General features: G+C 35.3%; 2 protein-coding genes across 8 annotated transcripts in view; one reads left to right on the top strand and one right to left on the bottom strand.

The window, feature by feature from the left end:
- Positions 1-2,012: 2,012 nt before the first annotated feature.
- On the bottom strand, positions 2,013-12,972 carry LOC127832645 (7SK snRNA methylphosphate capping enzyme-like). Its single transcript, XM_052358247.1, has 5 exons — positions 11,394-12,972; positions 9,994-10,212; positions 6,533-6,659; positions 5,857-5,979; positions 2,013-4,935 (listed from the first exon to the last, which is right to left on the bottom strand). Exons 1-5 carry the CDS (start codon positions 12,660-12,662, stop codon positions 4,460-4,462), a joined length of 2,214 nt encoding a protein of 737 aa, XP_052214207.1. The 5' UTR covers positions 12,663-12,972; the 3' UTR covers positions 2,013-4,459.
- Positions 12,968-26,757, top strand: part of LOC127832643 (zinc finger CW-type PWWP domain protein 1-like) — a 217,689-nt gene continuing 203,899 nt past the window's right edge. For 2 of the 7 annotated variants that reach the window (XM_052358244.1, XM_052358243.1), the window contains exons 1-7: positions 12,968-13,051; positions 20,284-20,359; positions 22,932-22,996; positions 23,800-23,952; positions 24,402-24,470; positions 25,106-25,171; positions 25,702-25,767. In XM_052358244.1, the coding sequence (XP_052214204.1) occupies positions 20,305-20,359; positions 22,932-22,996; positions 23,800-23,952; positions 24,402-24,470; positions 25,106-25,171; positions 25,702-25,767 (474 nt within the window). In that variant the 5' untranslated portion in view covers positions 12,968-13,051; positions 20,284-20,304. Of the gene's footprint in view, positions 13,052-16,049; positions 16,075-20,283; positions 20,360-22,931; positions 22,997-23,799; positions 23,953-24,401; positions 24,471-25,105; positions 25,172-25,701; positions 25,768-26,757 lie in introns of those variants that run through there. The other 5 variants (XM_052358240.1, XM_052358237.1, XM_052358238.1 and 2 more) reach the window with 5 other exon arrangements.

Here is a 26,757-nt window from a genome sequence, read left to right as displayed (position 1 = left end):
GTTCGTGAGAAACAGCCCACACAATCATAACATTAAGGGTGCATTCTTCAAGAATTTCATAAACTCCCCACTCTGACAAATCATTATTTAAAGGGGCCTTTTCACAGATTTTGGCATGTTTTGAAGTTTGTCATTAAATGCTTTATATTGATGAATGCAATCATTTGATCTAAAAAGCTTCAGTAACAATAGGGCCATGATGGCCCTGAATCGCTCACCTGACTAACATTGCTACATCAACTTAAATTCTATCAGACTCATATACAATCCCAAGCCAGATTTCATTAATTAATACATTCTGACAAAATTTCATTAAGACATGATGAAAACTGTGACCTCTTTCATCTACACAAGGTTTTTCTATTATTTGACCTAGTGACCTAGATTTTGACCCCAGATGACCTAAATACAATCCCAACCCAGATTTCATCAAGATAAACATTCTGACCAAATTTCATAAAGATTGGATGAAAACTGTGACCTCTATTGTCTACACAAGGTTTTTCTATTATTTGACCTAGTGATCTAGATTTTGACCCCAGATGACCCAAATACAATCCCAACCCAGATTTCATCAAGATAAACATTCTGACCAAATTTCATAAAGATCTGATGAAACCTGTGACCTCTATTGTCTACACAAGGTTTTTCTATTATTTGACCTAGTTACCTAGTTTTTGACCCCAGAATGACTCAAATACAATCCCAACCCAGATTTCATCAAGATAAACATTCTGACCAAATTTCATTAAGATCTGATGAAAACTGTAACCTCTATTGTCAACACAAGGTTTTTCTATTATTTGACCTAGTGACCTAGTTTTTGACCCCAGATGACCCAAATACAATCCCAACCCAGATTTCATCAAGATAAACATTCTGACAAAATTTCATAAAGATTGGATGAAAACTGTGATCTCTATTGTCAACACAAGGTTTTTCTATTATTTGACCTAGTGACCTAGTTTTTGACCCCAGATGACCCAAATACAATCCCAACCCAGAATTCTTCAAGATAAACATTCTGACAAAATTTCATAAAGATTGGATAAAAACTGTGACCTCTATTGTCTACACAAGGTTTTTCTATTATTTGACCTAGTGACCTAGTTTTTGACCCCAGATGACCCAAATAAAATCCCAACCCAGATTTCATCAAGATAAACATTCTGACCAAATTTCATAAAGATTGGATGAAAACTGTGACCTCTACTGTCTACACAAACAAATTGTTGACGGACACACGCACGCACACACACAAGCACAACGGACACCGGACATCACACGGTCACATAAAGTCATCATGTCACTTCGTGACAGGTGAGCAAAAAATCAAGAATAAAATTTAAAAATGAAAAAAAGTACCCTCAGTAGGGCTCGAACCACTGACTCCTGGAGTCCTGTAGTAAAAAGCCTACCACTTGGACCACTCGGCCATCCTTCCTCATACATTGAGAGATGTATTTTATACTTAATATAAGCAGTCCTGGTAGTTTCACAAAATTTAACGACAACAACAGAACTCTCCAAATTATTCAATCGTTTCACATTGCAACGCTTTATAATTTTCAGGTTTTTAAATCGTCAAAAGATGCATGTAATGGCTATTTTAGAGCATGCTAAATGTTCAGTATTACTGTTTCTTAACAAATTTCCTAACAAATACGAAAACTTGTGACTCTGAAACAACTTTTTTCAATTTTGTTAATTTACCAAAACGTGAAAAGGCCCCTTTAATGTCATGTGTAAGCACAGGAGTATGCACACCTCAAATTGAAAATTATACTTTTCACAAAATTTCTTGAATGCAAGCCAGTGCACAAATAATTGCTTTGTGATGCACAAATTATAAAACTGTATAACTAATAGTTGTTTCGCTACATGCTAGGAATTCATTTGTTAACTATTTCGGTTTCCTGTACTAACACATGGTTATGCTTGTAATTGTTAATATGTAAGGAACTTAATTAAGTCATTTGTTGTGAACTAAAGTAAGAAGAACAACATAAGCCTTATTAACTTGTATCTTATTTAATGGTAGTTGATAATAACTAGAGCTTTGTCACAGACGTGACTTAAACCCCCACATGCTGCATTGACACAGACTATTTTGCATGCTGTCTTTACAAAACAAGAGAAGCTAATTTATGCGAATTTTAAGAATTATTATGCCATTATCATTTATAGCTATTTTTTAACTTTGAACTCAAAGTGTGACCTTGACCTTGGAGATATTGACATAATTCTTTCGTGTGACACACCGTCCAATGATGGTGAAAAAATTATTTTAAAATCTCACAATGAACGACATAGATATGGCCCGGAAAAGCTCATTTATGGCCTTTTTTGACCTTTGAACTCAAAGTGTGACCTTGACCTTGGAGATATCAACGTAATTCTTTCGCGGGACACACCATCCAATAATGGTGAACAAATGTGCCAAATGATTTTAAAATCTCACAATGAACGACATAGTTATTGCCCGGAAAAGCTCATTTATGGCCTTTTTTGACCTTTGAACTCAGTGTGACCTTGACCTTGGAGATATCGACGTAATTTTTTTGCTTGACACACCGTCCAATTATGGTGAACAAATGTGCCAAATGATTTTAAAATCTCTCAATAAATTACAAAGTTATGGCCCGGACAAGCTCATTTATGGCCATGTTTGACCTTTGAACTCAAAGTGTGACCTTGACCTTTGAGATATCGACGTAATTCTTTCGTGCGACACACCGTCCAATGATGTTGAACAAATGTGCCAAATGATTTTAAAATCTCACAATAAATGACAAAGTTATGGCCCTGACAAGCTCATTTATGGCCATTTTTGACCTTTGAACTCAATGTGTGACCTTGACCTTTGGGATATTGACGTAATTTTTTGACGCAACACACCGTCCAATAATGGTGAACAAATGTGCCAAATGATTTTAAAATCTCACAATTAACAACTTAGTTATGGCCGGACAAGCTTTCGGGACAGACCGATCGACAGACAGACAGACAAAGTGACTTTTATATAGCCCCCATTACCATTGGTAATGGGGGTATAAAAATGCATATTGCAATGAAATATGAGAATCACTGAATAACAAGGGTCACTTGAAATCTGTTCAACATAAAATGCACCAAACAACTCAACAATAACAAGGCTATGAAAAAGCTTCCATCCAATATTTTTATGTGTACAAGTTGCAAGTGTGTTTGTTATATAAGTGTTCACTGTTCAAAACAAATAAAATACAGAACGCTCAATTTGAACACTAGAAATCAACATGAGGACTTCAAAAGTGTTGACAAAAAATGATGTTTAGAGTAATTTTTTGAAGGCACAATTACTGCAATTACAGGTATTTATTCATTCTTAACAGAAACAAGAGATGTTTTTCAGAAACACAATGCCCCCCATTGCGCCGCTTTGAAATAAAATTTCAATATATCATTTGGCAGGTTTAGAAATTATCTCCCTTTTAAAGCTTATTACTTCCCTTGGATAGTATTTTTTTTATTTTTTTTTTACTTTTGACATTGAAGGATGACCTTGACTTTTCACCACTCAAAATGTTCAGCTTCATGAGATACACATGCATGCCAAATATCAAGTTGCTATCTTCAATATTGCAAAAATTATGGCCAATGTTTCGGACGGACGGACAGCCTGAGGGACAGTTGAACTGCTATATGCCACCCTACCGGGGGCATAAAGTCATAATCCATGAGGTTGTATTCAACTATTGACCTTTAGTAGATGTGCAAACCAAGATTACCCACGATTAATTCAGAATACAGCTGTCAATGAAACTTGTACCTCATCAGACTGGTAGGACAATACATGAAAACTTAACTGGAAATGAATCATATGCAGTCAGGTAAGAATAACAAAAATAGATGGAAAGCGAAACTCAAACAGTATCAAATATGCCCATTTTACACCACATTTTAATGGAAAAACTTGCACATTTATCACTACAGTTGTATAAGGTTTGACAATTGATTTGTATGCAAGAACATACACAAACAATGCATACCAGTAAAATTATGTTTGAGTAATAATAAAAGGCATTGTGTATTTTTATAACATAAACACATAAAATAGCTGCCATATACAATGCAAAGCCTGTTCACAATTTTCAGTATAATTTGTACAACAAGCAACATATATCCTTTATTTATCCCTCCTTAAAAATGTTTTGGCTTATACAGTCACACATTTTTTCATCTGCATCAGATATTATAATTCACTAACATAGAAATGCAAGCATATGTGGTTTCAGCATGTGGTTTTCTTCCTCCTTGTGGAAATGTCTTGTACCTAAAGTCTTTTTTGAAAATGACTCTTCTGTTACTTGTAACTCTTAAGAATTATATTTAGTCCATTACATGGGCTAGCATATGTTAATCAATTTTTAAATAAAGCATTATAGCACATCTCAACTTCAGTGTCCACTTGTATTATTTAACCAGAGTCTGTGTTATCAGCCACACTTTTGACTTGTTCAGATAAGTCTTGTCCTGCCGCAGGAGCACATGTATTGTTCTGAATATTATTTCCATTACCATATGTTACAGTAGTAGCACTAGAGGGTTCACTATGTTCAACGTTAGCCATATCTGCATCATTAACTTCATTGCCAGCAGATTCAATACTGTCTGCATGACCAACCACTGGGTCCCCATCAACCACTGGGTCCCCATAAGGTTTCACCTCCATTACATCTTCTTCACCGGTATCGACCCCTGAGAACACTTGGGCGGGACTTGTGCCAGGCTTCAGCACCCCCATATCAAAGGTGACACGTTTGGTGCATGTTTCCAGGTTAGCCACTATCCTGTCACAATTGGCGAGACTCGACGCGCCAGACACCTCGGAGCATTGAGAGCATGAACTGTCAGAGGAACTGGAACTTGAATCCTCAGACATCAGGCTGCCATCTAGCAATAGAAATATGTGTAACAGGTTACGAATTTTGGAAACACCTCTGGAGTTGGAAAAAAACCTGTGCAACACTTATGTCATAATAGATAATTATTTATCAGTTCCATCATATTCCATTCATAACAATGTAAAAAGGTTAAAAACTGTTAGACACACAATAAAATGTCATTGTTGTTTTAATTTAATGGTTAACTTGCAAACAGTAATCATAATAATACTACCAGAATTGTTATTTACTTTGATCTGACATTCTATTAAAGCCATATTGACAGAATGATGCTACCTTTATATTTTGGTTCAAGTCTGTCAATTTTTACTACATTTGCCACAAGAAGCATACAACCAGGTTTTAGTTCAACAATATAAATCAGCATGTAAATCATACAAGCCAATTAATATGGTCATAAAAAATATATCTCCCAATATGTATGGATACGGATGAACAAGAAGAGCTATCATTTCAGAGTACATGCTTGTGCCAAAACACATTTGCCTTTTGTTAACCTCTACAATTTAAGTAAAGGACAAAGTTGCCAGCCCCCTTGCTCTCTGCATGATATGAAAGATGAGTTCCCACCTTATAGTGGCCCTAACAATGGCATACAGCCCCATTCCCAACGTAAAAAAAAATATATATTTCCAAAACAGGGACCTTACACAGGGACCTTACACAGGGACCTTACAATTCCCAATTGAAGGTTCTCCTCCCTTCTAGCTCAATAAGTTGAACCTTGGTAAATATAATATTGAAACACTTTTATTCTCAATTTTGAAGTATTTGCCAGCATAAAAACACCAGCACTACTATCCCAATTCGAGTCAAAACGACACAATTTTTCCCAATCCAAAGGGAACTGGCCCTATTCCCATAATGATAACAAAGACACACTGCAATAAAGAACGAATGAGCTGATTACCGTCATGGAAGGCTCCCACTGTGGTGTGTATTATGGGTACAGGTGTGTAGCTCCCCACCTCAGACCAGGGGCTGTTCTGTATCGTGTCACTCTTGAAGAACACCAGGATTGGCCGACGGAAGCCTACAACACCACGCACATTAGTCATACAAATAAGTTTATGATTACATTTTCGTCCCTTTTGACATTCAAATATAATTAACAAGAGATGTGTTTGTCAGAAACACAAGCCCCCTACTGTGCCGCTTTGAAGCCATATATTTGACCTTGAAGGATGACCTTGACCTTTCACCACTCAAAATGTGCTGCTCCATGAGATACACATGCATGCCAAATATCAAGTTGCTATCTTCAATATTGCAAAAGTTATGACCATGGTTAAAGTTTTGGTTAAAGTTTTGGAACACACACACACATACAATGAAAGACAGGCCAAAAACAGTACATGTATACCCCCGATCATTCGATCCGGAGGCATAATAAAAATACTTTTTTTAAACAGTCACTTACTGTTAATGCTATTGCTACACACAATATTATACCATATGTCTGACATCAATGAAAAAATAACAAGTATGACATTAACAGTGCAATCATATTTAACTGCCGTAAAAACCATAACATAATAAAATTGTCAAAATTTTACAAACAACTCTGGATCCCATGTTCAACTTACCTTTGGATGCGTTGTATGGCACATCTACAGTATTGCAGGTACTAAAACCAACATCCCTAGAGAGAAGGTAGTCAGTGAATTGCTCCGGGCGCAGATGTATGCTCTTAAAATTCTCATGTATGGTTGGCTAAAAAAAAGGAATATTACAACTAAATGCTGCATCAATGTTTAAAACCAATTTATCCATTTAATTAAATCATGCAATAATCAGGATTGTTTTGCAATTTAAATTTAAAATGTCTGAAAGGAAGGGTTGTATAGGTCCACTTAATATCGCTCAATGGGTCATTGTCGACCTAAAATGGCCCACATGTCATCCGGGGGAGACTATAAGCCGCTTCATGTCACCCTGGGGTGACTTCAAGCCGATTCTTGTCACCCTGGGGCAGTGCTCCAGATAACATGCGTAAAGGCGTAAAAACGAATTAAATTTCTTAAATAACGATTTAGATTTAAAATCTTTGCGTAAAGTTACGCATTGAAAAAATAAAACACGAAATCGAAAATTTCGAACATGCGTAAAACTTCCAGTAGCAAATTATGTATACCTAAACATTTCATCCCGGTTCTGGCTCCTCTAGGCGCTTAATTAAAACTGCAACTTTAAATCAACGTCACTCAAGTGTTTGCTGTTTGCAAGAGCCACACCTAAGAACGGTCGAAAGGCCAAACGGTCTCGATTCTGTTCTCCTAGATTTGCAGGCGAGTCATTACTGTTTATTGTACCTTTTTAATTACACTTATCGTAATTTTTTCACACAAGTAATATACTGTATATCTATTCAAAATGCCATTAAAAGTAAATGTTAAATATAGTTTTTGATATGACTTTAAAGGCGACCTAAAGGTCATTATGACCTATGCCTCGTTCTCATACTTTCGTGTCTTCTCATTGGATTCGTGCTCAATTTAATACGTCATTTTCGCTCTCGCCAAATACTTCGCGTGTCAGGAATCTATTCAATTAGATCGAGCGTTTACAACTGCTGACTATTTTGCCGAGAAAATGAGTTTTAAACAAGAAATGTTCCACACATACATAAATATTGCTTAAATTGTGGTAAAAAATACCATTGCAGAGTATTATTGCATTATAAATCGCCAGCACTTAAAACAAAAAAGTTTAGAAATTCTGTGCAAGTGGCAGAAGCATTTCTAAGGAAGGCCACGCTCTATTTAATTCGGAGCACTGACAGGTACCCGACAGGGTATTGTAACTCAATATGCAAGACGCGCGAGACAATTATATTTCAATTAACACATTTGCATTGTTTTGTTGAAAGTAACCATGGTTAAAAATATTTACATCCCTGCTCTTATTTGGAATTTTATATTTGAAAATAAATCGCTTCCATCATTAAATACACCAGGGTTCGACATTAACTTTTTTTACAGCCAGACCATCGGACCAGCTCCTCTTAAAATTTACTAGCCCGAATCTGATGTCTACTAGACCATAAATGACATAGCAAATAAACAGAATTGTGTCGTGTAACTGTTTAATCAGGTTTTATCAGAAAATAATTAGTGAACACAAGAAAGTTATCTGATGCAAAGAGAAAAAAAATAATATAAAACTATTTAACAACATACATTGTTTGTTGTAATTTCACTGTTTATCACCAGTTAAACAAATTATGTCTGTACAGCAGGTGACATTTATTAAACGTTATCAAATTCTAGCCTCCTTGACCGCTGTGCTCCATTCTACCACAGCTCCAAGGCCCTTTTCCATCATAATCTGTGTCAGTTTTACCGTTGGATTCTTAGTTATTAACTTTTGTGTCGGACAAAAATCCAACCTTGTACAAAGCCATTCTTTAAATTACATTCTCTCGTCTGCTGCGCGGTCGCCAAAATGTTTACATTGACGAAACCGATTTTCGATAGAAGTCGTAAAAACATGATGTAAAGTTCTACGACACTGCAGAAAAACATTAACTCTTTCAGTGCTGGAACCGAATTTTGAAGGTCTTTGCAAACAGTTTGGATCCAGATAAGACGCCACAGAATATTCTGATAGTATTCTTTGAAAAAAATTGAAGAAAATGCTAATTTTAGAAATTCAGCAGACAACATTTAAGCAGACTACAAATTTCCCAGCATGCAAAGGGTTAATATTCATGACAACTTTACCAATGGAATCAAGCTATTTCTGTGGGAAGCTCTCCTCCGCGTTTATTTATATACGCTAGTTTTGTTCTGATGTAAATAATGGACCAGTCGGACAAGCTAGCCCACAGTTTTACTAGCCCGACCACCGATCTTACTAGACAATGCCTGTCGGACGTGCCTTAGTGTCGAACCCTGTACACATTCAATTGTGTCTTAGAAAAAGGACATTGCAATCCGCATTGCAATCCAAATAACTTCCCCACTGGGAGCCCCGTTTAGAACGCGGTCAAGCGAGGAGCACGAATCCAATGAGAATAATTTTCTGGATGAAGCAGATCATTGGCCTTCACCTTCACAAGCTGAAAAAAATAGTAACTATGTAAACAAAGACGATTTTCAGATGGTTTAATACTGAAATAGTATCTTATACAATGCTAAAAAATACTTGTCATTGTATGCGCATGCGCGAAATAATAGTTAAGGGGCACGAATGTTCGAGAACATAGCATATATAAAGCCGAAGTGTGAGTGACCATTTTACAGAAAAAATCTAAATGGCCGACTGAAGCGGTGTATTGAAGCGTGGAAGGCAAAAAAGCCATTTCAGTGTCAAAAGTCCTCAATTAGATTCAAATACCCAAAGCATGCATGGTTTCGTCAATATTTGATGAACTTATAAGCTCTTACGTAACTAACTGCGAATCTAAAGCACTCAAAACTATTTGGTAATATATTGTTAAGAATAAATTTTATAAATAGGGGGTAAAATAAGAATTAGTTTTTAAAATAGGGAGTAAATAAGAATTTGACCAAATTTTTATCTGGAGCTCTGCCCTGGGGTGACTAGAAGCCAATTTATGTCACCATTGGGTCACATGAAGCCGATTCAAGTCACCCAGGGGTGACTAGCGTCGGCTTGAAGTCATCCCCAGGTGACATGAATCAACCTGAATCGGCTTGAAATCATCCCAGGGTGACAAGAAGCAGATTCATGTCACCCTGGGGTGACTAGAAGCGGATTCATGTCACCCTTGGGTGACATGAAGCGGATTCTAGTCAGAGACTCACCCAGGGGTGACTAGCGTCTGCTTGAAGTCACCCAAGGGTGACATGAATCCGCTTTTAGTCTACCCTGGTTGACTTGTGGGCCATTTCAGGTCGACAATGACCCAATGAGCCTCAATATCCTTACTATTTGTCCTGATTTTTTTAGGTGGAAAAAATGTATTCTTTTTAGCAGAGTGGATAAATTTGAGATGTCCAGTACACTTTTAGCTTTTAAGAAGTCAAGTACAATTTAAACACGATAAAATAACACACTAACACAAAAATATCAAAAACATTACCGTCAGTTTCTTTTTCTTTTTGTACGAAGACCAAGGCTGAGGCTCCAGTATGAAACGTCCCCCTGGGCGCAGCTGCTTGTACACTCGTTTGAAGAACCGCCTCAAACCCTCATCTCCCCAATTGAAGTGGATCCATTTTGTTATGCTGAGCGCTAGAATAACATCAAATTCTTCCTTCTGTAGGTCCAGCAGTTCATCTGTTTCCAACACATAGTTCCCCTGAAACACATTTTTTTATAAACAATGTATGGAATGTCATTTATGTAGATATGCTGACAGGATGTATTATTGTATTCAACAAATAATATGTGGTTTACAAGACCGGGTTAGACCCGCTTTACATTTTTGTTTTAACCTATTCACTTTGGCTAGATTTCATTGAAAGCCTTACTTAGGCTTCTTGAAATGCTTTTGAGTTTGTGTCCTGGGTAAAACCTGTACTTGGCAGAGGGTCACAGTTTAGGGGGAAGTCACGTCTACCTTAACTTGGATTAATGAGAAGAAAAAAAAAAGAGAAGGAATGTTTGTGGTTTATATGAAATATATCCAGGGGTTTTTATCTGTTTTTGGGGAATGGGCCTGGCCGTTTTTTAGGGGAAAAAAAATCGCGCAAATGCCTGATTTGGGGGGAAAAAATCACTCGAAACGCCGGATTTTGGGGAAAATAAGGAAAGTCTTAAATAATCAATGTAATATATTTTGCTGTTTTTTAAACAAATTCAAGGCAACAGATAATTTAATTATGCAATATGTTATATTTTCTACACTGGATAAGGTTAACTTATGTATTTAAAGTAAAAAAAATAAAAAATAAAATTTTTTTTTAGGGGAAAAAATGAAGTCTGAGGGAAAATTTACCTGCTGAAGGGAAAAAAAATTCGAGGGGAAAGGGCCGTTTTTCGGCGAGTCCCAAAGAAAGAAAAAAAGCCCTGATATCTTACATTAAGTTGCATTATTTTACCAATGGAAAATATAGAAAATATAAATCGTGTTTGTTCGATTTATATGAAAGTTCAACTGTTGCTTTACTGGTATTGTTTGTTCATGGATTTACTTCAAACTAATTTACTTCAACTAAAAATTATTATGCATTGCTACATGTACTAACTCTTTGAAAAAAGAAAAGTTAGCTAAATGGGTGCAAATATTATCGCTAAATTTCACTCTAGGCAAACCCATTCATGGTGTTTTAAGAGAGATCTTAAGAACACTCTCTAAACGCAGATTGAACCCTTGGCTCCTGGTCACTAGGAGGCTACAATATAACTAGGTCATGTTGACCTATAAATGCCTGACATTTTGCGTTCCCATTATGCTTAATTAGTACAACTGATAGATATATATTCATTCGATTGGCACTTATACATTGTGCACTTAGCAGTCAACACTTAAATACTTACCTGCTTAAACAAAACATTGTGTGGAAAAACTGGCTGTTTGCTGGCATCATTTGATACAGGTGGTGCCACAATGGGTCCATAGCTCAATAGGTTTGAGATTGGAAATTTCGTCGCTTCTGTTAGGTTTGCAGACATGTAGTATCTAACATTCTTCCTAGCAGCGCCGATTAGACTTGGATCAATATCCATTCCTGTCACTTTTGCTGGATTAAATTTCAAAGCCAATGACATAGTCAAGTTTCCAACATTACAGCCAATATCTAGAACACATTTGCTTTCAAACCATTCCTTTCTAAAGCACTTCAACCGTCCATCTTCTTCCAATGTAGGATTACGATATCCATAATATCTGTTATAGTTGCCATATATAAACTTTAGAGTCTTTTTTCCAGCACCAGATTTATTACAGTCTCTCTTGCTTTGTGGTGGTTTTGGCTGTCTGAATTTATTTTTTGGAGGCGTTTTCTTATCATGATGTTTTCCCAGATGATTTGATGGCAAATTAAGAGATCTTGCAATAGTTGGAGAGGTTTCAGTTTTACTGCCGCTGTTGGTCCTCCTCCTTTTCACACATTTGGGGGAAACCTGTGGAATAACAGGAGACACTATTTTGTCGCAAACAGATCTTGGCTTCACAAGTTCTTTGGGTTTCAGTTCAAAAACAGCATTTGCATCATCTTTAAACTGATCTGTGTCTATTTCAATTTTTAGCGCCTCCATTAAGTTTTTATCTTTTATGATATTTTTAGGTGGACTAAAGATCGCACCATCATCCTTCTTTCGATGTCTACTGCGCTGCCTTTTCTTCCGCAATAACTTTTCAAAGTCTAAACTCTCATCACTATCATTCAATTTCAGTGGATCTGTGAAATCAAATGGAATGGCAACTTTAATAGATTCTCTTCTGGAAGGCAAAGGAGAGGACTGAGGTGTCACTGAATTTAACTGTTTCCCAAGTTCTGAATGGTCAAGACCATTTAAATTCAATGGGTCATCAATACTACCACCATTTAGAAACTTATTTGGCAGTGGTCCAATGCTTGGTGTAGACTTAATTCGCTTTCTCCGTGCAGCACCATCATCGCGTCTCCCACTTTGACTGTATCTTCGTTTCCTTCCCCACGGCTGTGTAAATCTACTTTCACTTTTGATTGTGCTGTCATCCTTTGACTTTCTAAATGCTTCCGGAGATGAAAAGCTTTTGACGCTGCAAGCCATTTCTACTCTATCGAATTCCGTTTTCGCGTGAGTTTTAACTTGCACGCTCATTGTTGATAACAACGTTCATACAACGATTCACTTATGTGCACATGTTACTTACATGTATCTTGTGTTTACATTTTCAACTTCCGGTAAGAGCCACCTAGCGTCCAGAAAAAAATCACCCAAATTATTGTCCATATAAAGCACTAAAAATTCAATAACCAAACTGAACAGACGCTTGAACAATGAAATGATACATGAAGATTATGTTCGCAATAAAATTTTCAACAATTAACGCATTAGTAAGCTAGAATGTCTTCGTTCCATTTCAGGTGTATTGTGCCCAGGCAGCTGGGCTACGGGCTTGAGTGCGCGTGCGCTAATCAAATAGTTGCATTGTGGGACTTTTTACGGAAGTCTGCTCTTTGTCGTCTGTGAAGTTTCATTGGAATAGGGTATGCATTTTGCTAAACAAACATTTAGTGGTATATGTATCTTAGATCTAATGTAATATTATATCTTTTCAGTGAAACATATAATAAATTACATACTTTCGCGTTTGCACCAAATGCAAAGACAGACAGTAGATTCCGCGAAACCATTCTTTCATTTGGCAAAAAATCACAATGACAATGTTTTTCAAACAGCTTTTGCACTGTCAAGTGTCAGGCATAATTCGATGATCAAATCTTTTCCGACTGTTCTAAAAGAAGCAATTGCTCACCGGGACCTGCGAATGTTCAATTTTTGATGTTATATTTGACAAACATTTAACATTTACAGGTAAACTAGATATCGTAGAGTATCCCAACATCGTGGGAGTTCTAACATCGTGGTATCCATTATTCTCGTGACCTCTCGTCGCATGCGTTATTTTTCGCCTGCGACTTATGTCAAAAGTGACAGCGGTTTGTTTACACAGCGTCCGAGAAGAAATTCAACTAAAATGCGATTCAAACAGGTAAATAAGAATAAATGTATTACCACCTTTCTAAAAAAATGATATTTTACTATTCCATGTTCATAGCACGTGCAAAAATGACCGATATAACGCCCCAAAGTGTTGCCCCCATTATTTTCGTTTACAGAGCAAACGAGGTGACCTTTCCAGGGCCGCGTATGCAAATGAGTATTTAAATTTTAGGCCAAGGCCCAAGCAATTTTTATTTTACGGTTTAAGTGACTTGATATTTTAGCTGTTTTCTACATTTTATCAATGGTTTGCAATAAAATAGCACTGAGTTAAATGGGTTAAAGTCTCTATTTAAACGCTCTAAATAAACGAAAATTTCCTAAAGTATTTCGTCAAATAAAGTTAACACCTAAACAATCAGTGTTCCTTATAGCAATAGCCACAATTTCAACGCTAGATGTGGTATGATTACTAGATTTTTGTAGATACAAAATGCTCATTTTTATTTATTTGTGACCACAATAAATTCCATGTTAATTTCCTGTGATTATATCTATTGATACGACACATGAATACTAAAATGGTACCATGTTAAAACCATAATTAAAAACGAGCATTTTGTATACACAAGCATCTAGTCTACCAGACCACATCTGGCGTTGAAATTTCGACAATGACCATAAGGAACAATGATTTTTAATTGTTTAGCTTTATTTTACGAAATATTGTACGAAATTTTTGTTGATTTTGAGTAGAAATGTAAACGCAGCTAATTATATTATTTAATTTATGTAAGGATTGGGGATCCCTTTTACTGCATCCGGCCATTGCTGGTTCCGAGGAATAAGTTCTGTTTTAATGAGACATACGTAGATAGTGTTTTTGTTATTTTCAGTGTTCAAAAGTTAGAACTTGTTAATCCCACATTAAAAATTCTCAGATAAATGAAAGTTAATTAGTTACAGTAAACAATTGTTTTGATTGGCCTTATGCAAAAAAAAAACATTTTGAAACCGGGAGTTGATCAATTTTAACCTGGAAGGTTTACCACGAACTTAGGATACACAGGGACCGAGACGCTGAGCAATGGGTATGCAATGAAATGGTAGATTATGTAATATTTTGCTGCATGTTTTTTGTTTTATCTACCGTTGTAACATTAACCGATAACCGATGTAATATTTAAGTGTTGAACCGCCAAGATCTCTTGACAGTTTACGTCGCGCGAGGCCGACTTTCGTTATTACCACGATGTTAGGATACTCGAGGATATGCACAGTCATCAAAATTAACAGGTCAGCCTAGCAATTCAAAATTCTTCACTTATTACTTGAGTGCAATACATGTCAGCCTATATGAAATCAAGAATCAGATTAAACCTGTTCAAAATGTACCAGTTCAGGGATAGTGTGGGCTTGTGTTAATTTTGATCAACACAAGCATGAGTTTTAACAGTGTAGCGATTTAAGGTCATTTCCAACAGCCTGGCTAAAGAAACTTTAGCGTACAGTTTATATAGTATTGACATACCTGTACGCTGAAGCCAACCCCGTATCGAAAGTCAACCAGAGTCGTAACATATTTATGTCACGCTATAAATCAAATAAAGCTCATTTTCTTGGATACATTTCTACATATATTGGTGAATGAATATAAATTACTGCATCGGGGAATATTTCAAAGTTCAAATGTTTCAAATGCATTGTACAATAGATGAAAATAACTATCATCAGTCTGAAATTCACAATTTTAACGCCATTGTCGCTTTGTCACGTGACAAGTTTTCATTTGGATACTTTCGGATCGACCTTGACATTATTTGCGGAAATTGTAAACATTACTTTCGTTTTCTGAAATCTATTATTTGTGATTGACAACTTACGTCTGGTGGATTATAAGACTGATTTCAGAGTGAATCAGGTAGTTTTAAATAATATTTACTTTGAGTTTGTATTTACACTACAATTTGTTTACAAAACAGGCCAGAATAATCTAAAATACCTGGTATTGTCATTCTGAATTTGAAAACACTTAAGCACATGGTATGTTACTAAAAATAGAAATAACGTCATATGACAGTGAAATCTCGAGAGATTCGCATTTCAAGACAGTCTGTCACATCGCTGTTTTTCTCGATAATTAAGAGCAGAATAGATAAATTTTTAATGTTTAAGATAGTATTTTGTGAAAGAATATATCAGTTAAATGTGAAAAATGTCAATTTTTCCGATCAAGTGGTTGATTTTGGCCAATAACTGCATTTAAAAGCTGTTTTGGACCGGTCTTTGTTAACTGTCAACTTTTCGGGAATTTCTGGTTGACTTTCCTAATGGGGTTGGTCCATAACTATAAAGTCGCGCCAGTCAAAAATCATAAAAAAGCGACATTTAAAGTTATGGTAGCCAGAACTATCAACAGCCTTGCTGTTGAGCTAGCTTTTCAGCGACGTGGTTAGAGTGTCTGTCTACCACTCCGGAGGTCGTGGGTTCGATCCCCCATTGGAGCTCTGTATATTTACAATAATGGCGACGAGGCAAAACATGAACTGTGATTCAGAATGTGGAGGTGAGCTGTTTAATGGCTTCAAGGAGCCGCTTTTGAAGCGGTCGACACTATAGCAAAGTGTCAATGTGACATGCTGTAGCGGGCATGTCTGGCCTTGAAATATTAAGAGGGGGAGGAGTGTAGTGATTTTAGGTCACTTCCAACAGCCTTGCTTTTGAGCTAACTTTTCAGCGACATGGTAACAGGTTTGAGTGTCTGACTACCACTCCAGAGGTCGTGGGTTCGATCCTCCATTGGAGCTCCGTATATTACAATAACAGATTTTGTAAATCATTAACCAAGTGTTACACTTAAACTTAAAAAAATCACTTTCTTGTTATGGTTTACCAATTATGATGGTGTTATCATATAACAATGAGGCTTATTGTGGTATTTTATTATTATTAACATGAAAAACACATGATATTGATGATGACTGCATCTATTATAAATATAATGTTTTGAAAAGTGAATTTTTCTATTGTTATGTCATCAAGTGGCCATTGACAATTTTAATATCTGAAAATGTGATTATCATTATGCCCAGTATTTTACCAATAGTATTACTTACGGGGGTAAATAATAATAAAGACTCTATTATTATAAGTTATGCACTTATTTATATCATCTTTTTATACACACATCAAAACAACTGTCATCATTTGAACCACGTGACCATTCAATATTCTTCCATAATGGTCATGTGTGCTTCCAATATATATGAGGCTTTTGTGTTGCGAAATGGCTGAGGTCATACTCAAGATGTGTGCCATTACAATGAGATCTTTTGCTTTCTCTGAGTTTGGCAAGGTAGCGTAAACGCTGTAGACTTGTTTTGACTCAACAGCAACCAAAGTTTCATTTTCAATATTTATTTATCAGAACTTTCAAGGTAAAATGCTGTAACAGAAAATAGAGAAATACTTTACTTATTTCTAAAATTACTCTAAGACTTTATATATTTAATGAAATTGTTGTCATGTCGATCCATTAAAAGTTTTAAAACACAGTCAAGACTTAAGCTGAAAATACAGTCTCACTGAAACCACTTACAACTGACTTATTTACAAACTGACTGACTAGTGACTGACAAAAAAGGTTCTAAATAATATAATAATACGTTTAACAATAGTAATCAAAGCGCTGAAGGAACTGAAGATCATCGCTATTGCATTATTTAACACGCTGTGACGCAATTCATTTTTCAAAATCAATCGCAAGTTTGAAATGAACACACAACATTCAAATTTATAAAGTGTGTGTCATTGCGCACGGGGGAGTTTTGTGTGCACTTTTTATCATCCTTATTATTTCATAGAGATAACTTAGACAAAATAAAAATAACATAACTTTTTGGACGTTCTGAAGCAAATGGTAATCAGAACTGAAGACAATTTGCAGTAACCATCATATTAAATGAATATTTTTGGAATATCGTATAACTATCTCACCCAGTTGACAATGATCATGCAGTCTTTATGAATGAAATCTCCAGTTGTAAAGACACACCTCCGCATTGGACCAATGAAATCACTCGTGTGTTTAAAATGTCAGTTAGTTGAAATGTATGTAAACAAAGGTTTCAAACGGCGCTGGACAGTTAGTCTTGATGCATAATGTAACGACAAGAACGGTAATAATATTTTTTCATACGTTTTATTGAATTATGGTATCGAGGTACATGAACTTTGTAGGGAAGTTGCCCTTTACTCCGCGAAGATTTCAGTCTTAAAGACCGCATGGTCATTGTCAACTGGGTCATGCGAGTTGTGTATCGTGTTATTTCTTAAAAGTTGACCCAGCATTTGTAAAAATATTGCAAGACATATACATTTCCAGAAAGGAAATTAATTTCTGGGTTGAATAAGACCGAGATCGTGAAAATTGCTGCACAAATGATGAAGATATGGTTGTTCAAAGCGATGCACCCCGTTTTGGGGTGATTTTGAGTTGCATACCTTGTTATTTATATATTTAATAGTGAATTTTTTTTCCATAAAATTTAATTTTTCGTTATAATATGATTATTTATCATTCAAAATGATGTTTTCACTAATTAATATCATAGCCACACGCTAACCACCTGTGATGAGAGGTTTATGTAACGATCTAGATAAATAAGAAATTCCTTTTGAACACTGAACAATAAGAATTTAACACATAGGAAAAACGCTAGAGGTTTAATTACAGAACCCAACCCCAGGTGGGGTGGGGAAGGACTTTGTCATGTATTGGAAATGTTGTTAGTTACTTGGAGAATTACATAGACTTTGAAGTTTTACATTAACAACTAATTTACAGAAGTATATTGACTTGGAAACTTTTTGTAAACAACTGAATAAAGAACAATCCATCAAGTTTATTATTATGTGTTGTCGTTATAATGGCACATTATCTACTCACACTAATGTGTGGTTTGACAGTGCTAACACACGTTTCATGCGGCGAATATGCAACTTACAATTGAAAAAACAACACAATAGTTAAACTTGTGTTTTAATTGTATTTATTTAGAAAAGTAAATTGCAAACTTTATTTCAAAGTAAGCGTATACACCGACTACATTTTTAAAAGACATTTCTTGTTATATTTAGTTGTTTTCGGTTTTAGCGATTATAATGCATTTTTGAGGTTGCCTATAGTATGCCTGTAGCAATTGATGAACTCATATCCAACTGTCTATGTATTGAGAACTGTGAATATAAACAAGCTTAACCTTCTCTAAACCTTCTACTAATGCGTTGCTAGCACCCGTAAATACAAAAGATCGCCGCTATCTGTTGTGAACAAAAGAACGTTTTCCAGAAATACCCGCTTAAGTAGAATGAACGAGGTTACGAAACAGGTCATTGGTATTATTATTATAATTAATTGTTTGTTATATTCGGTTTTAGCGATTATGAAACATTTTTTGTTTTTGTATATCGTATATCCGAAGTTATTGTTTTACTTATGTTCAACGTTTTATAAATTGAGAATATAAATAAGCGTTAACTTTTTCCTTAATCTATTAATAGCCTCAAATTACGATTGACCTGTACTACGGCATTGAGGTGTATGTGAGAGCGTTGTTATCACCCGTGCACTCTCCTTTGTTTATCGACAACCGCATCTATTAATAGCCTCAGTTGAATGGACTGAGCAAAAATACTACGTCATGAAGACGCAGCAGAAAGTGGACTATTTTATTAATTTATAAACAATCTCTTACGCGACATGTACAATACGATCATTGTTTATTGATTCTTTTCTATAAAAGCACTGTCCGAGACAATTGAAACCATCTAAAAACCTCAAAACTTAGAACATGTGGGGGCTATAGACTAAATTTGGTCATCGTTCAGCAAATTGCTGCTTCGTTACTGAATTCCGGAAAATATGCTTGTAAAATCCGAAAGAAAAATATAAAGCAGGAACAACGGTCGGAAAGAAAATTTACCGTAAAGATAACGAGGCAACACAAGACTTTTTAACTTCAATTTTGTTAATAGTGAAAACAGGCCTTATTTTATATTATGTTACATTCTTATCTTAAATTATAAACAATTTCGTTTCCATTCCATAACTCAACAAATTTATAACATAATTATAAATTATTACAACTTTTTTCTGAGACTTAACTGGACACAAAAAAGTTTACATTTGTTGAAGGGAGACATAATCTAAAGAAATACATTTTCCAAAAAATGAGATTTAAATGACCATGGTCATGAATATCATTTTTCAAAAACAAGATATGTAACTGTGGTCACCATAATATACATATTTTTATATAATTTTATTACTTAATGAGAATCATAAATTCTCATAGTCTTCTAACATTTATTTTGTATTATAATTTCTTTATGTGACTTTCTTAATTTGTTTAATGTCAGTCATGTCAGTCTTGATCAAATGGTGAAATTGAAAACAAGCAGTAATTTTTGCCAAATTTAATTATGTTTGCGATATACATTTTTCTGAAAATTGAGAATTTAACAATGCAAAAATACATGATTTCTAGTGTGGCATTTTTCAAAATGAAGGGAAAAACCTGCAATAAGAAATAGATTATTACCAGTATTAGTGTTTGTGTGCGTGTGTGTGTGTACTTATTAATTTAAACATGATAAGCAATGAGCATGCTTTTAGTAAAACTGTTGTTATCTCAATATGGACCACAATATTTATATTTGGTTTCCAAACAGTTGTGCAAATTAAGTGGTTTACAAGAAGACCTTTATATTTCAGTAAGAAAGGAAACAATACATAATGGAGTCAACAAAAACAGTAAAGAAGTCCAGTTTTAAACGACCTGCATTTACAGGTATCACATTAAGTAAAAGTTTAGTTTTATACGTGTCCTGTATCTGCATTGGTCGCAGAGTGTTTTAATCAGGTAATTGTGACACATTTTTCAGAACTAAAATGCAGATACTCTGCTTTTATGATATATATACGAAAATTCGCTTTTGACAGTAAAATTTTTATGCTTCCCCAAAATAAGTTTTGGGGGGAGCATATAGTCGCCGCTTCGTCTGTCCGTGTGTGCATCTGTCTGTCTGTCTGTCTGTCCATCTGTGCACAATTTTTGTCCGGGCTATTTCTCAGCAACTAATGACCGAAATTCAATGAAACTTTATGGGAAGCTTCACTACCAAGAGGAGATGTGCATATTATCAGCGGGTTCTGATCGGATGATTTTTTACAGAGTTATGGCCCTTTGAAATTTTTGAAATTTTCCATTAACTGTACAGTGCTCACTCTGGCCTTCAGAAAATAATAGCCATATTTTTTTCCTTAAAAAAATAATAGCCAAAACATATGCGGACTTTTCCGCAAAACTGTACTGAAGGCAAAAAGAAAGAAAAAACCATGAATCTCATTTTATCTATGTTTTATTAAATGTATATCTATTGATTTAAGTTATAATATATATATATATATATACTCAAAAACAAGCATAATATCAGTGTGCCATTTTCTTATAAAATATTATCATGGCTTTACAATAAAGAATACAATCAATGTTGTGAGTGTGACTTAACAAACCAGATCTCAGCTACAGTTACATACACATAAGAATTAAGGGCAGAGGCCCCAACCCACCCAGAGCACTAATTATACTATTTTTTATAGTTTTTCCTATTGCAATTTTTGGTGAATACTCGAAATATTATAAACCACATCTTCTGTATCACCGCATGTGTATTCGTCATTCTATTTTTGCTGTTATGAACTTCGAAAATAAATCATAATGGACGAAAAAAATACAGTATCCGAAAACGGTAATCCGAAAAATTGTACGCGTTTTGCAAATAAAATATGCATAATATAAAATATTAATATGCATAATCTAAAATGTGCATATCGTTCGACTACTTTATCTCTTAATACGGCGTTTGCCATCGGCCGCAATATTGTAGGCAGAGGCCAATATCAATTGTAAATGATTTATTCCAAAAATAACACTTTCGCAATGCCGATCATGTTTACATCAATTAACGTCACAGCGCGTGAGTTAAAATACACCACCTTAGTGTAATTCCATACACGTGTTTCGTTAAAATTAGCTGACCATGGCATATGCCGGGTCCCTTTGAATTGGGAAAACCAGGTTACCTGGTTAAAAATTGGAATCATTATGTTAAAGCAGACGACAAACAGCGGTAATTACGGGGATAATTAGTTGATGGCGATTAAATAATTATTTCATCAAGCAATGTTCAACGTAATCTAATTGCAGAAAAAACGGCGTGCAAAACAAAACCAGCCAACAATATTAGCGGCGATTTTCAATAATGACGATTAAATAATAATTGGCGAAAAATTAACAAAGATCTAACAGTTACCGATAATTGGTAAAGCACAGGGAGATTAAAGACGTTTTTTTCCGAAATATATCACTGCTGTCGGACACTGATTGAGAAAAATGCTCTAGGCCACAATGTCGCAGAAGTTATTGACGCGTGTGTGACAATACACAGGGTCGAGTGTGTACACAGGTAATCTCGTTATCGATTTTTCCTGCTTGATGGCCCGATTTGCAGGCGTTTCGCAATCGCGGGACAACATTTAGTGGCAATTTGTTTTTTTATGTAGGCGGATAAAATAATCGCCATTTTTTCTAGACAATTTTAAGAAATAATAGCCAGTTGGATAAAATAATCGCCATTGGCGATAATGTCTGGCAGCAGCGTGAGCACTGACTGTACATATAATGCAATTCTTGTCCGGGCTATTTCTCAGCAACTAATGACCGGAATTCAATGAAACTTTATGGGAAGCTTCACTACCAAGAGGAGATGTGCATATTATCAGCCGGTTCTGGTCGGATGATTTTTCACAGAGTTATGGCCCTTTGAAATTTTCTATAAACTGTACATATAGTGCAATTCTTGTCCCCCCAACTACTAGACGTTTCCTTTTATCTGAATATATAGTGCAATATTGTGACAAAAAAAAACTTTGGGGAGCATCACCCGTCTCCGACGGATTCTTGTTTACAATTAAATATAAATGTTTACCATGAGGCGACATCATGTCCTGTGTAAGACCCATGTCCTTAGCTCAAAGGTTGAGGTCACTTGGAGATCAAAGATCAAAAGTGTGCATCATACAGATTGTGGGACTGCAACTTCTTTATTTATCAGACAATTGTTAAATATAATCACCAATCTGTGTCTCCAACTCAAAGGTCAAGATCACATTTAAAATTCAATGCCCAAATATGAGCATTACATAGTAAATGCAATCTGTTACTTCATCATTTATCAGGGGGAAAAAATCACTTTTCATAAATCATCACAGGTGATTTTAACACTGTCATATTTAAAAAATAGAATGACATGTTGCTGATAGACAACTAAGTTTAGTAAAATTCTATGTCTATTCTATAGCACCGACAGTAAAGGCAAACGGGCAAGAGATTCCAGCTCAAGAAAAGGATAATAAAAATAAAGATGTATGTTATACAATTTGTTTTATAATAAATATGTATTGTCCATATAGAGGGTGCAGGACCTGTACATGTGTCTTTGTGCTAGAAAGAGGATGTATATTCTCTCTTCCTGAAATGATAAATGAAGACTATTATATTATGATTTTGGTAAAAGGCTGATTTAAATCTTCATGCAAGTGTAAAATTTGATTATTTAAATTGTATTTAATGTATTTCCTTAATAATATCAGACAGTCCCAAATTACCAATAAGGCCTATGGGCCCCGCAACTGTGACGAAATATTTGTTTACTTCCTTACTTAGTCTAATTTAATGACTTAATAAAGCCAAATATGTTATATATCCATCTTGTATTATATCTTGTATAAATATCACTATTTTCAACAGTAAATTTTTAATATTTTAGGTATTGATTGATATGGCAGGGGTTTTTCTGCTATGTTAAAACGGGCCCGATCCCAAAGCAAACGTACGGGATCCCAAACGAAAATTGTAAAAAACATTCCCAATTCCCCCCCCCCCCCCCAAAAAAAAATAAACATTTTTTTTAGGAAGAAGTGTCAAATGATTATTAAATCTCAATTTTATATTTGTTGATAAAAAAATCCAATTTGGTCCATTAATTTTTGTTTAATAATTTTTTTTCCAAATATGCCATTTTATCGAAATAAAAAATCCCAAATTGACCAGACTCCTTTCCCAAAAATAGCTAGAAAAAACCCTGTCTGGTTAGTATTTTAATTTGATAAAAACGTGCTTTTAAAACTGTTTAAAAGTGTTATTGTATTATTCCAACAAACCACAAGCATATGCACAAAATAAAGGACATTCAGAAAGCAGAAGGCGCTGGTCTCCCAACTGCAGAGGGGGCCGACTGCGCGAGTGATGATGACAATCAGGTGGTGCCAGACCAACCACAAGTCTCTGCACAGGGGGACGCTGCTCTTGCAGCAAGTCAGGTCGGCAAAAACAACAATCCAAATCATATATCAGAACAGTTTGTATAGCAGATAATGCACACAGTTGAGTATATAACTGCTGTAGATGCTTAGCAGTTCTGTATAAAAGCTCTCAATGTTTGATATGGTCAGGTAGTGGTTACATCGGAAAGCAAAAATGCCAAAATATTTTTTCTATACTAACTGTTTTAAAACTTTGTTATGTTTATACATTAACAAACAAGACCCAGTGGAGGATGGTTCATTTTTTAATATCGTACACCTGAAATTGTCAATTGTCTATAACTATTCTTATTTCTATAGCTTTTTGTATAAATATGCATAATTTCATTCAGAATTGATTAAATAAAACACAACACGTCATGAATGCTTATATTTATTACCAAGATATGTAATCCTTAATTTCTGGAATTCTTTAATATTGTTTAATATATCTTGTATGATTTTAGCAAAAGACAAAACATGCAAACAGGAAAGAGTTTAAAGTCACAACAAAAGCACCTGCATCATTGACAAAGGTAAGTAATATGGGCAAAGTGTTTTTTAGTGCTCTTTGCAGATCATATATCTATTATATTATTTTGTAGTGTTAGTGCAATCATTCTGAATAGAAATTAGTGTTAGTGCAATCATTCTGAATAGAAATATATTACCTTTAATATAAAGTTTCATCTTTGTGATTATTTGGAAAACTTTTTGTATGTGTTTATATCGTATGCAATTTTGCTCCTGATCAGGGACTGTTAAATGTATATTTTTATGCCCCCTTCTTTGAAGAAGAGGGGGTATATTGTTTTTGGCCTGTCTGTCTGTCTGTCATTGTATGTGTGTGTCCCAAAACTTTAACCTTGGTTAAGGTTTTGCTATAACAAAGTGAAAGTTTTGCAATAACTTTTGCATTATTGAAGATAGCAACTTCATATTTGGCATGCATGTGTATCTCATGGAGCTGCACATTTTAGTGGTGAAAGGTCAAGGTCAAAGTCATCGTTCAAGGTCAAAGGTCAAATATTTGGCTTCAAAGCGGCGCAGTAGGGGGAATTGTGTTTCTGACAAACACATCTCTTGTTGTATTTGTATATATGTCTTTATTACAATTAAGACTGAACAATTTCCAAATGGTCATTAGTATTCAACTCATTATTTTCTTAAGATACCAAAAGAGGAATCTTCTGAAACTTCAAATGAGAAAAACACAAAGGAGAAGACACCTAAAGAGGTATGTGACAAACATGTAAGAACATTCTCTACAAATGCCTGACCTGATGCAAAGCAAGCAGAATGTACGATAGATCAAGGATTGTGTCTTAGCTGTTTTCATCTGATAATTGATTTAGAAATTGTACATATGTAAAATGCACCCTTCTTCGAAGAAGAGGGGGTATTGTTTTTGGCCTGTCTGTCTGTCTGTCATTGTATGCTTGTGTGTCCCAAAATTTTAACCTTGGTTAAAGTTTTGCAATAACAAAGTGAAAGTTTTGCAATAACTTTTGCATTATTGAAGATAGCAACTTCATATTTGGCATGCATGTGTATCTCATGGAGCTGCACATTTTAGTGGTGAAAGGTCAAGGTCAAAGTCATCCTTCAAGGTCAAAGGTCAAATATATGGCTTCAAAGCGGGGCAGTAGGGGGAATTGTGTTTCTGACAAACACATCTCTTGTTGTATTTGTATATATGTCTTTATTACAATTAAGACTGAACAATTTCCAAATGGTCATTAGTATTCAACTCATTATTTTCTTAAGATACCAAAAGAGGAATCTTCTGAAACTTCAAATGAGAAAAGAACAAAGGAGAAGACACCTAAAGAGGTATGTGACAAACATGTAAGCATACATGCCATAATTTTTCAGACCAATTCCGGGACATTGAGTTAAATTGTCCGGGACTTTTGCCGATTTTCCGGGACATGTATAAAATGTAGCGATATTTATAGACATATGCATTTTTGGTACGTTTTTTTTTGTTTCGCATCGTTAGTTGCAAAAGTTTGAAAGCCTATCCGAAATACACTTGATCTATTAACGTCAAATTTAACATTACTACTTCCGTTACTAGATACAAGCCACGTGTTTTCAGTGTAAGCGTTCTAAACATAGATGGTGACGTCACTGCGTTATTGTTATTAAGACCGGTGTGTAACGCGTAGTTGTTGATACGCCTTTATTCATTTATAACATTTATATAATAAAAAATACAACAATACAGTACCGTTAGATCGTCAACTCAAATCAATTCACAATACATACTGCTTTTTAATTTTTTACTCAGCGATGTTGGACTTTAGATGTGTGAACAACTATCCTTTGCCCTTACGCAGCGGGAAATAATGACGTAGTAGATTAAAGTCAATTAACAACCACATTAAACAATGCCGCCTTTTCGGTTTGACCGCGAACGTGAGACAATCGATATGATAACAGGACCCCTGTTAATTGATCGATTTTGACACGTAGCGTAGTCTGCCTATTCGGGTAGGCATTGTCATGGAGACGCTGCAGATATACACAGATTCGAGGTGCAGTTAAGCCTAAGATAAGGTACATGTATATATGGATTTTGTAAATTCCGGGACATTTAACAGATTTCCGGGACAGCGGGACAAGTTCTTCATTTCTGGGACTGTCCCGGACAATCCGGGACGTATGGCATGTATGCATGTAAGAGCATTCTCTACAAATGCCTGACCTGATGCAAAGCCAGCAGAATGTACGATAGATCAAGGATTGTGTCTAAGCTGCTTTCATCTGATAATTGATTTAGAAATTGTACATAATTATGTAAAATCAGAAGTTTCCTAT

Source organism: Dreissena polymorpha, chromosome 5, assembly GCF_020536995.1.
Source record: "Dreissena polymorpha isolate Duluth1 chromosome 5, UMN_Dpol_1.0, whole genome shotgun sequence".
Taxonomy (NCBI): Eukaryota; Metazoa; Mollusca; class Bivalvia; order Myida; family Dreissenidae; genus Dreissena; species Dreissena polymorpha.
The sequence above is the reverse complement of the archived record's forward strand: the minus strand, read 5'-3'. Positions and strand labels throughout refer to the sequence as shown.

Coding starts and splice junctions, on each gene's coding strand:
- LOC127832645 (XM_052358247.1), bottom strand. CDS start 12,662: ATGAGCGTGCAAGTTAAAACTCACGCGAAAACGGAATTCGATAGAGTA. Junction 6,660..9,993: donor AAAAGAAAAAGAAACTGACG/GTAATGTTTTTG, acceptor CCTTTTTTTTAG/CCAACCATACATGAGAATTT. Junction 4,936..5,856: donor AGTGGGAGCCTTCCATGACG/GTAATCAGCTCA, acceptor TTCTATTGCTAG/ATGGCAGCCTGATGTCTGAG.